At 40.4% G+C, this 12,500-nt stretch overlaps 1 protein-coding gene across 1 annotated transcript in view; it reads left to right on the top strand.

Annotated features, from left to right (window-relative positions):
- Positions 1–12,500, top strand: part of LOC137624411 (N-acetylneuraminate lyase-like) — a 22,372-nt gene that overhangs the window by 5,616 nt on the left and 4,256 nt on the right. The window contains exons 2-7 of the mRNA XM_068355156.1: positions 7,127–7,151; positions 7,559–7,617; positions 9,878–9,948; positions 10,487–10,629; positions 11,737–11,905; positions 12,371–12,500. The exon at positions 12,371–12,500 is cut by the window's right edge and continues 19 nt beyond it. Of these exons, the coding sequence (XP_068211257.1) occupies positions 7,149–7,151; positions 7,559–7,617; positions 9,878–9,948; positions 10,487–10,629; positions 11,737–11,905; positions 12,371–12,500 (575 nt within the window). The 5' untranslated portion in view covers positions 7,127–7,148. The remainder of the gene's footprint in view (positions 1–7,126; positions 7,152–7,558; positions 7,618–9,877; positions 9,949–10,486; positions 10,630–11,736; positions 11,906–12,370) is intronic.

Raw genomic sequence — 12,500 nt, 5'->3', positions numbered from 1 at the left:
TGTGTTTTCTTGCACGGCCCTTTGCTGTTGCCCTCAGACAGGAAGCAGAGTTCTTCCCCGTCTATTATCCAGGATTTTAAAATCATTGCCTAGGTGTGAGCTCCACCTGTTTCCTCTGGAAACCTTGCATTGGTTACTCTAGTAGAGATAAACCATTTTGATTTTATTATCTGGAAGGCTGCAACAATGGGTTGTGAGGGAAACACAAGTGTGTGTCTTTCCTTTATGAATTGTTATGCTATACTATGCATATCCAGTGATACATAGTTCACTTGATACTCATGGAAATTTCTTCTCTTTACAGGAGGACCCTCCGAAGTGCGGAAATGTTTTCTGCAATGTCCGCAGCAAGAACCTCTGCGGACATGAGTGTTGTAGGAGACACGCAGCATGCGCTGTCTCCAAGGATGATCTCCAGTATTGGGACCCTCAGGTATGTACTGTATGCACTAACCTGATTACTGAGGCTTTTGATTCCCCTAGAACGGCGGAATCAAGGGATATAGCTAGGGAAAAGCTTCGTACTTGGGTAAGGGGCTTCAAGAAGAACACCTCTGGCCCTTATCTTCCAAGTGAGAAGATGAGGGCGTATCTTTTTCCCCAGGCATCAGCTGAGGCAGTGATTCCCCAGCCTCAAGAGGAGATCCCTCAAGATCAAGTCCAGGTGGACGAGGAAGTCGCAGATGCGATGCAAGACATCCAGTTGTGTGACAGGATGTCTGACCTGGACGAACGTTTGGAAGAAGACCTCCTGGCAGAAGGTCAGGATCAAGTTCAAACCCCGGATGTCGTAGAGGATGAGGTCGACGAGGTGTCGGCTACTCCGGTTCAGATGCCGGAGCCTATCCCCTCAACATCGGCTGGTCTCCCAGTAGAACTGGGACAGGCCCTCTCTTCGATTGTTGGAATGATCCAACAAATGCAGAAGGAGAATCAGGAGAAGGCGGCTGCAATGGAACTGCGTATGCAGTCCCTGGCAGAATCACATGGGCCCCGGAAAAGGCTCAATGTGAAAGACCTTCCCATATGCTCAGATGCTAACCCATGGAGGTATGCTGAGCACATGCCGATGACGACTGGAAAGATCGTCATCTCGGATAAGCTGGGTTCAGTTCCCCTAGAGGAGGTAGAATTCTGGCCCAGCAAGGCATCATATCCGGACTGCTATGTCCGGCTGAGAAAAGAACCAGCTTCAAGGGAGGAGACAGAGCCGAAGGAGGTCATTATTATGGACCACGCTAAGGCTCAAGCCCTACTTTCATCCTCGATGAAAGAGAGGGGCTTCTCGAATTCGAAGGTAGCTGCATTGAGCAAGAAGCTCCCTTCGTTTGTGTCCTCTCCTGATAGAGCCTTCCCCTTTTTACAGAAAAGGTTTGCGGCTGTCCTAAAGGCAGTCGAGGCCGGCAAGCCTTGCCCCTCCCTGGAGGAGTGTAAACCCTTGTCGCTGGCTCTACCTATGGACCACAAAGACTGGAAGGATGTCCATCTGACATTCTCAGTGGGAATGTTGGAGGCTGATATTGCCGGACGGCAATTCGGCGAGGACCTCCCCAAGCTGTCCGAATCTCTTTTACGAAGAGAGTTCGAGACAAAAGAAAGACTGGCTGCCTCAATGTCTCATCAGACTACTCTCGAGACGATGGCAAGTGACCCCAAGGTCCATGAAATGTTCATGGTAGTGGCTAAGTCTCACCTAGCCACAGTGACGAAGGACCTTTATAGCTTCGTCAAGGCAAGGAGAGCTTGCAGGGAGTTCGTGTTCACTGGGGCTTCGGTGAGACACGAGCCAAGGAAGTTAATCTCCTCCAACATTTGGGGAAAAGACCTTTTCCCTACCGATGTGGTCAAAGAGGTTGTTGATAAGGCCGCCGTGGAGAATAGAAACCTTCTCCAGAAGTGGGGCCTGGCTATCAAAAGAAAATCTTCCCCGGATGAGGGTCCTCAACCAAAGAGGAAGAATATGAAGACTAGGCTACCATTTCGGCCAGCCAAGCCTTATAGACAGCAACAGCAACTGCAATTGCCTTTGCCTCCAGTGCCCCAGATGGTGGCACAAACCCCGACTGCCTTTCAGTGGGTACCCCAGGCTGTGCCAGGTCAGTCAACCACATTCGCCCCAACGTTCGAAGGACAGTCTTCTTCCTTTCGTGCAAAACCTAGAGGAGCAGCCAGAGGCTCGTCTAGGCGCCCCTCAAGGGGAAGGGGATTCAGAGGTGGTCGTGGTCAGGGAGGCAAGACCTCAGGACGGCAGTCCAAATGAAATGATACCGGTAGGAGGGAGACTGATGAAATTTTGGGATCGCTGGACCTTCGATCCCTGGGCCCAAAGCCTACTCAAGAATGGACTGGGTTGGAGCTGGTACAGCACTCCACCCCCATGCCTTCGGTTTTTCCAACACTCCACCCCCATTTTGGAGGAGTACGTTCAAGAACTGTTGGAGAAAAATGTGATCCGAAAGGTGAAGTCCATCAAATTCCAAGGGAGGCTGTTTTGTGTTCCCAAGAAAGACTCGGAAAAGCTCAGAGTCATTCTGGACTTGTCACCACTCAACAAGTTCATAGTGAATTGCAAATTCAAGATGCTAACACTGCAACACATAAGGACCTTACTGCCCAAGAGGGCATACTCAGTCTCTATAGACTTGTCAGACGCCTATTGGCACATTCCAATCAGCCGTCGACTCTCCCCCTACCTAGGGTTCAGGCTACAACGGAAACTGTACGCCTTCAGAGCCATGCCATTCAGGCTAAACATAGCCCCAAGGATTTTCACGAAGCTTGCGAGCGCAGCTCTCAAACAATTACGCCTAAAGGGAATTCAGGTAGTAGCCTACCTGGACGACTGGCTGGTGTGGGCAGCATCCGAGACCGAATGCTTGCAAGCTTCCAGTCAGGTGATCCAGTTCCTAGAGTACCTAGGCTTCAAGATCAACAAGAAAAAGTCTCGACTTTCTCCATCCCAAAAGTTCCAGTGGCTGGGAATCCACTGGGACCTTTTGTCACACAGTTTCTCCATCCCAATGAAGAAAAGGAAGGAGATAGCGGGCTCTGTCAAGAGACTTCTAGATTCCGAAAGGATATCAAGACGCGAACAGGAGAGGGTACTAGGCTCTCTCCAGTTTGCTTCAGTGACAGACCCAGTGCTAAGAGCACAGCTAAAGGATGCAACCGGAGTTTGGAGAAGGTATGCATCAAACGCGCGAAGAGACCTGAGAAGACCAGTGCCGCCTCGGCTACGTACTCTTCTCAGACCTTGGTCCCAAGCCAGACATCTAAAGAAGTCGGTTCTTCTTCAGCCACCTCCCCCGTCGATGACGATTCACTCAGACGCCTCAAAGGAGGGATGGGGAGGTCACTCTCATCGGAAAAAAGTCCAGGGGACTTGGTCCAAGCTATTCAGGACCTTTCATATAAACTTTCTAGAAGCTATGGCAGTGCTCCTTACCTTAAAGAAAGTCTCCCCGCGTCACTCGATCCACATAAGATTGGTGACAGACAGCGAGGTGGTTGTGAGATGCTTGAATCGACAAGGGTCGAGGTCACCACCTCTCAACCAAGTGATGTTAGCCATTTTCCGATTGGCGGAAAAGAAGAAGTGGTACCTGTCGGCAGTTCACCTTCAAGGAGTCTGCAATGTGACAGCGGACGCTCTATCCAGGTTCACACCGATAGAGTCGGAATGGTCCTTAGACGCAGGATCATTTTCCTTCATTCTGAATCAAGTCCCAGAACTGCAAATAGACCTCTTTGCGACGAAAGACAACAAGAAGTTGCCCCTGTACGTGTCCCCGTACGAGGACCCCTTAGCGGAAGCAGTGGACGCAATGTCCCTCGACTGGAACAGATGGTCCAGGATTTATCTGTTCCCTCCTCACAACCTTCTGTTGAGGGTCCTCAACAAACTGAGATCCTTCAAGGGGGTAGCGGCAATAGTGGCCCACAAGTGGGCGAACAGTATGTGGTTCCCCTTGGCGTTGGAACTACAGATGAAGTTCGTGCCGCTACCACATCCAGTTCTGACCCAGCGAGTCCAGAAGTCGACTGTCTGCGCTTCATTACAGAAAACCCAGACCCTGCAGCTCATGATTTTCTCGCCCTAGCGGTGAGAAAGCGCTTCGGGATTTCGAAAGCCAGCATAGACTTCCTAGAGGAATATAAGTGCAAATCGACTAGAAGGCAATATGAGTCATCTTGGAGAAAATGGGTGGCCTTTGTAAAGGCAAAGAATCCGCAGGAGATCTCAACAGATTTCTGCTTATCTTTCTTCATCCACCTCCATGGCCAAGGATTGGGAGCTAACACGATTTCAGTGTGTAAATCGGCTTTGATGAGACCCATTTTATTTGCCTTCCAGATCGACCTAGGTAACGAGATCTTTAATAAAGTTCCGAAAGCCTGCGCTAGGCTCAGACCTTCAGCACCTCCAAAGCCCATCTCATGGTCTTTAGACAAAGTTCTTCATTTCGCCTCCTTGTTGAGCAATGAAGAATGTGCGTTAAAGGATTTGACGCAAAAAGTTATTTTCCTATTTGCACTCGCGTCCGGGGCCAGGGTTAGTGAGATCGTAGCCCTCTCGAGAGAGGCAGGTCGTGTTCAGTTCCTGGATGGGGGGGAGCTGAACCTGTTTCCGGATCCTACGTTTCTCGCCAAGAATGAGTTACCCACCAACAGGTGGGGTCCCTGGAGAATCTGCCCTCTGAAAGAAGATGCATCTCTATGTCCAGTAGAATGCCTAAAGGTCTATCTTCGTAGAACTTCAGACTTCAAGGGTAGTCAACTATTCAGGGGAGAAACATCAGGCTCAAATTTATCTCTGAATCAACTCAGAGCGAAAATGACATATTTTATTTGCAGAGCGGATCCTGACAGTACACCCGCAGGTCACGATCCGAGGAAAGTTGCCTCATCCCTAAATTTCTTTAATTGTATGGATTTTGAACATCTCCGTTCATACACGGGCTGGAAGTCTTCCAGGGTGTTCTTTCGCCACTATGCGAAGCAAGTAGAGGAACTTAAGAGATCTGTGGTAGCAGTGGGTCGTGTAGTTAACCCTACTGTTTAACTCTGCGAGGAACAGTGGTCTTAATTGGGACGATTAAGTCCAGGGTGAGTGTGTAGGTACATACTGTACTACAAACTAAATAAGGGCACCAAGTGCCCATATAGACTGTTCCTTCTTTTAAAGGTGAACCTTGCATAAGTTCAGACATGTGTGCCAAGCGTTTCTAACGCTAATGTGATTGATTTGTAATACAGATTTTTTATGACTTGATACCTTGGTATCTTATTAAAGTGGTGTTTAATGGTTTTTCTTTCAGATAAACAAGTTCTGTTTACTATCATACTTATGCTTAAAGTTTTGGGTTACCCTCTTTTATATAAATATATATATTTGTTGTTAACCTGTCTGTTTATTATCTGTCAATAAACTTGTTCTTGAGAACCTTGCGTCTCTTTCACCTGTGTCAATTTATTGGTATAATTGAGCATTTTAATTCTATGTATCTTATCTGGGATAATTCTGATAGAATTGTTCTGTTTTGCAAGCTATGTTGCATTGGTTTATGTAAGTCCCCTAATGGGAGGACTCCGTCCCATAAAGGGACGAGGGCGGTTTTATTAGTTTCTTCCTATGCGGATATAAACCTTTGTCCAATACAAGTATTGTGCGGATTACTAGTCAATATATTGACGCAGTGGTTCTATACAAACTATGCTTTACTTAATATAGGGCGAGACCACTATATTAGCTTTCCTGGTATTCATACATAGATATATGTACTCTTCGAGACTTTCCAGAGTCTAGTAGGACTCTTCCCTGTAGGGGGCAGGAAGCTCTAACATAGTTTATAGTTAGTTGAAAAGATGTATAACGGTAACATCTTAGGTCTCTAGGTCTAGTCGACCGGGAATAAATATCTCCGGGGAGTACGGCACGTTCTGAGAATCCACAGATACAGTAATGCTCTGGTACACTTCCATCAGGACGACATGGCTTGAGCCCAAAAAACGGATTTTGAGCGAAGCGAAAAATCTATTTTTGGGTGAGATAGCCATGTCGTCCTGATGGACCCGCCCTTGCCTTTCTAAGAAAGGGCTGTAGGACCCCTCCCTACATACAGTATCTGTAGCACCTCGTGTACGCTACAAGGAATACAGATGGCGCCAGGATTGGCGCCAGGCACGCATACGAATCGGGGGATAGGGAAGCCTTGGGAGCGGCTCCCCTTTTTCTTTCCCGAATTCGTATCTCGTCAATCTCCCTCCTACGAGACGAATCTCTGTTCAGGTCATAGATTGCCATGTGACGTGTCTAGAATACGTCCTCTGATATGTCGCGATATCCCTTTCACGAGGGATACTCGCTCCAGGAGTTAGAATTCTGGTACCTTAAGGTAAATTCTCTGGGAATATCGCCGTAGTTGTAATATACCCTAGGAAGCTACCCTATAGGAACTTCCATCAGGACGACATGGCTATCTCACCCAAAAATAGATTTTTCGCTTCGCTCAAAATCCGTTATATATATATATATTTAAATATATATGTATATATATATATATATATATATATATATATATATATATATATATATATATATATATATGTGTGTGTGTATGTAAATAAGTTTTATATAAATACACACACACACACACATATATATATATATATATATATATATATATATATATTTAAATATGTATGTATATATATATATACTGTATATATATATATATATATATATATATATATATATATATATATATATATATATATATATATATATATATATATATATATATATATGCAAGTTTGTTGAGTGTGTAGAATCAAACATCTTGTTTTCTCTTTACTACTAAGACAGGGTAAATGTTATCTATATATATATATATATATATATATATATATATATATATATATATATATATATATATATATATATAAATATAAATATATATTTATATATATATGAATGTGTCAGAGAGAGAGAGAGAGAGAGAGAGAGAGAGAGAGAGAGAGAGAGAGAGAGAGAGAGAGAGCTTGGCATAAAGCTAGAACTGTCCGAAGTAATTTTAAAAGTACTCAAAGTGATTAGTGTAATAATTAATTTTTCTCTATTTTACAGAAAAGCACTAAATTCCGGCACAATGGTAAGCATTTGCTTAAAAGTTTATTATATCTAGTCATCCAGAAATGATACTCCAGGCTAACATGAGCAGATTAACGATATTTTCACTTGCAACTTCTCAACCTGATTCATGGGTCTAATATTCCAATTACTAACCGAGGCCCTTTGCGTTAATGGGCGTAGGAGGAGATGATGATGATGATGAATATAATGACATAATAATTCCCTTTTGCATCTCTCCAATAAACGCTAAGTAATGTTTTTTTTCACAAAAAAAATATCGTAATGGAGAAAACTAAATAGATGATGATGATGAATATAATGACATAAAAATTCAATTTTGCGTCTTTCCAACAAACGCTAACTAGTGTTTTATTCTTTAATAAAATTGTAATTAAGAAAACTAATTATTTTTTTTTCTCTTCAAAGAAACGCTTCAACTTCACCGGCATGATGGCGCCAACTTTTGCTCCTTTTAAAAGTGATGGGTGAGTTATTATTATTATTATTATTATTATTATTATTATTATTATTATTATTATTATTAATTGCTAAGCTACAACCCTAGTTGGAAAAGCAGGATGCTATCAACCCAGGGGCTCCAACAGGGAAAATAGCCCAGCGAGGAAAGGAAACAAGGAAAAATAAAATGTTTTAAGGACAGTAACATTAGAATAAAAATCTCCGACATAAACTATAAAAACTATAGCTTTTCTTAGTCAGTTAAGAATAAATTACAGAAGCAATTTAGCTTTAGTTATTCGTTATAAGCTGTCTTTAGTGTTCTCTTGAGCTGTATCTGTATTTAAGTTTTGTCTGCGTGGTTATGTGTAGCTGTACCCAGCACAATATCTATTATTATTATTATTATTATTATTATTATTATTATTATTATTATTATTAGCTAAGCTACAACCCTAGTTAGAAAAACTGGATGATATAAGCCCAAGGGCTCCAACAGGGAAAATCATCCCAGTGATGAAAGGAAATAAGGAAATAAATAAACTATAATTGGGAAGTAATGAAAAAGGTGTCACAAACAAATGATCTTAGAAGTATTTTCTAGCAAGTTATATTTAGCGTTTCCAAGTAATTTGTTTACTGTTTTCCTTTGCTAGTTATTTGCATTCATACTTGAAATGCGTCAACAGTTATCCCTAAGCAAGCATTCTGTACTTTGCCTTAGCAAATTGTACAAATTCATCAAGTAGCTTGTATGTAGTTTCAGCTGAGTGAATTGTCTTCTATTTTCCTTAACGAGCTAAGGTTGGCCTGGGCACCAGCCGCCTGTTGAGATACTACCACTAGAGAGTTATGGGATCCTTTGACTGGCCAGACAGTACTACATTAGATCCTTCTATCTGGTTACGGTTCTTTCCATTTGCCTACACATACACCGAATAGTCTGGCCTATTCTTTAAAAAATCTCCTCTGTCCTCATACACCTGACAACATTGAGATTACCACACAATTCTTCTTCACCCAAGGGGTTAACTACGGCACTGCAATTGCCCAGTAGCTACTTTCCTCTTGGTAAGGATAGAAGAGACTCTTTAGCTATGGTAAGCAGCTCTTCTAGGAGAAGGACACTCCAAAATCAAACCATTGTTCTCTAGTTTTGGGTAGTGCCATAGCCTCTGTACCATGGTCTTCCACTGTCTTGGGTTAAGAGTTCTCTTGCTTGAGGGTACACTCGGGCACACTATTCTATCTAATTTCTCTTCCTCTTGTTTTGTTAAAGTTTTTATAGTTTATGTAGGAATTATTTGTTTCAATGTTGTTACTGTCCTTAAAATATTTTATTTTTTCCTTGTTTCCTTTCCTCACTGGGCTATTTTCCCTGTTGGGGCCCGTGGGCTTATAGCATTCTGCTTTTCCAACTAGGGTTGTAGCTTAGCAATTAATAATAATAATAATAACTGTGGAGGCTCTCATTAACTTATTAGAAGCTTTATCGAACAAGTTATAATTAGTTACATTTAGTGATTTTAAAGTTTCACTAACAAGTTACCTCAAAGTTCCCCCTTAGTAACTTGACTGTAAATACCTTAGCAATTTATCAATAGATTTTCTTAGCCAGCAATCCAACTTGCCTCTTAACATTACAAATTCCTCTAGTCTAACGATTTACATATATATTTGCTTCAGCATCTTATATGTATTTTCCATAGCAAGTTGTCTATTTCACCAATAGCTTTATATTATTATTATTATTATTATTATTATTATTATTATTATTATTACTAGCCAAGCTACAACCCTAGTTGGAAAAGCAAGATGATATAAGCCCAAGGGCTCCAACAGGGAAAAATAGCCCAGTGAGGAAAGGAAATAAGGAAATAAATAAATGATGAGAATAAATTAACAATATATCATTCTAAAAACAGTAACAGCGTCAAAACAGATATGTTCTATATGAACTATTAACAACGTCAAAAACAGAAATGTCATATATAAACAATAAAAAGACTCATGTCAGATTGGTCAACATAAAATGTATATATATATATATATATATATATATATATATATATATATATATATATATATATATATATATATATATATATATATATATGTGTGTGTGTGTGTGTGTGTGTGTGTGTATATATGTGTATATATATATATATATATATATATATATATATATATATATATATATATATATATATATATATATATATATCATCGATGAGTTCCAGTCTTCTAAAATAGAGCATTCCAGTCTGAAACCTTCATCTCTTCCAGTTCCCTGAATCTCGACGTTATTCCAACCTACGCGAAGCATCTGAGAAAACATGGCATCAAGGCAGTTTGGGGTAAATTCCAGCTATCGCTTTTCTGTTATTATGTTTTTGGACATTATTGATCAAAAGTCGTAAATTATCAATGTAACGGCAACAGTTATCGATACTAAGCAAATCGACTTACTATATTTCGAAGGCCTACACTTAAAAATTTGCCGTAAAAAAAAAAAGAAGTGAAAATCCTGGAATAAATGTTGCCAGGCATTTACCGTTTTAAAAACGGATATATTGACGTAAAGGAGTAATATTACGGTCATTAACCCGTCATAGATAATAACAAAGTAGGGTAAAATTACGGTTGCTCGTATTTTACTGAAATGCGGATAAGAACAGTATCTTTTTAGGGAAAATTTCCTATTAAAATTACATGCATTTTTAATAATTTTCAAGTGGAAATATGTTCATGTTACTTATTCACCTACTGATGTATAAACAGTACATTAATTCTAACATATAAAGAACGTGATTATTCTGCTGTCTTCATTATCATCATTATTGTTATTGTTATTGTTATTGTTAATGTTATTGTTATTGTTATTGTTATTGAAAGTGAACGGAACAGCCGGGGAAGGGATGTCAATGACAGTGAGCGAAAGGAAGCAGATTGCAGAAGCCTGGATGAAGTGTCGAGATGACATCTCCACAGTCATCGTACAGTGCGAAGCGGGATGCTTCAAGAACACCAGCGAATTGGTCAGTTATTATTATTATTATTAATTTTTTTTTTCTTTTTTTTTTTTGCTATTCAGATATTACTTTTCTTTTAAACTTGTAATTTATTTCTTCTTGTTCTTCTTGATATTTTGATTTTCATTTGCTTCTGTTTCATCTTTAATTTGTCCTCTTTCTTTTTCCTTGTTTCTTTTCCTCTTCTTAATTCTTCGTCTATTGTATCATACTTTGTGTTTTCTCCGACATCACCCGCGTCATTATCTTCACCTCAGTCTTTTTTCCACTGTTCTTTTTCTCCTCTTTGGTTTTATCCTTCTTTCAACTTATGTGAATTAGCAAGATTAGAAAATGGTGGTGTTTGACTATTTTTACTTAGTATGGGTTCCAGCTTTATCCTCCATAGCAAGTTTACTTCTGGGTTCCATCTTTATCCTCCATAGCCAGTTTACTTCTGGGTTCCATCTTTATCCTCCATAGCCAGTTTACTTCTGGGTTCCATCTTTATCCTCCATAGCCAGTTTACTTCTGGGTTCCATCTTTATCCTCCATAGCCAGTTTACTTCTGGGTTCCATCTTTATCCTCCATAGCCAGTTTACTTCTGGGTTCCATCTTTATCCTCCATAGCCAGTTTACTTCTGGGTTCCATCTTTATCCTCCATAGCCAGTTTACTTCTGGGTTCCATCTTTATCCTCCATAGCCAGTTTACTTCTGGGTTCCATCTTTATCCACCATAGCCAGTTCTGACTGACAGTTTACTTCTCCCTACAATTATTGTCATTTTACTTTAGGGTGACTTAGGCTAAGCTAACCAAAACAATGCCATTCAAAGATACAAAAACACATCACCATTACTTTCAAGCAAGGGGACCTTAGTAAACACCAGCAATAAAATTCAATTGCATTAGGATGTTTTACGTTAAATTAGATTATAGTCATCCAGTGGTCGAAGAAAATTAATTCATTGCTGTTACGGTAAATTCCAGCCAGTAAATCGATAGTGCGGAGACAGTGGATCCTTTTCATAATTTGCCAAAATAATAGAGCCCCATGAAAGGCTATTTCAGAACAGAATTACGTAGGATGGTGTACTAAACTATATTGTTTTACAATCGTTTGTCTTCCTCAGATCAAACACGCTGTAAGCATTGGCGTGGAGGGCGTGGCCCTTCTGCCCAATTTGTTTGACAAACCAAAAACCACTGATGACCTCGTCGACTACATGGAGGAAGCTTCTAAAGTGTGTCCAAACACACCTCTTTTCTATTACCACATTCCAATGAAGACTTGCGTTGAGTGTAAGTTGCTAACCTTGTCTTTTATTTTGTTCTTGTTTATTTTTTTTAGATAGTGAAATATCTGTTCTGTACTTACGTGCATGTTTTTTTATTGTATAATACACACTGAATGACATTGTATATAAGATTGAATGTTACATGAGACACATTATCACAACAACTTTAGTTTTGACTAAATACACATTTTGTACTTATCTACCATAAGTTAGATTAGATCTCAATGAGATAGTAACATAGATGAATCAGCGTTAAAGATAAATACTGTAAAGATATTTTAGATGGTGCCTAAATATTTCTTTCTTACCTTGGCATTTTCTTAACAAAACATGCTGTCCTCGTCAGAATTGCTCAACAATGAACTGTCTTTGATAGGTTAGCATGGTATTTTATCCTCTCTTCGGCAGCTATTGAATATAAGTCTTATCTTCCACAAAGTTACTTGATGTCTAATTTTATCTTATACAGTATCCATGAGCGAGTTCCTAGAAAAGGGCGCGAAGAGAATTCTAAACCTAGCTGGCCTCAAGTTCACCGACACGGACGTCGCAGGAGAGGGCAGGAAGTGTGTACTGGCGGCTGGAGGAACGCTCACCAT

This window comes from Palaemon carinicauda, chromosome 31, assembly GCF_036898095.1.
Source record: "Palaemon carinicauda isolate YSFRI2023 chromosome 31, ASM3689809v2, whole genome shotgun sequence".
Classification (NCBI taxonomy): domain Eukaryota; kingdom Metazoa; phylum Arthropoda; class Malacostraca; order Decapoda; family Palaemonidae; genus Palaemon; species Palaemon carinicauda.
The sequence above is the reverse complement of the archived record's forward strand: the minus strand, read 5'-3'. Positions and strand labels throughout refer to the sequence as shown.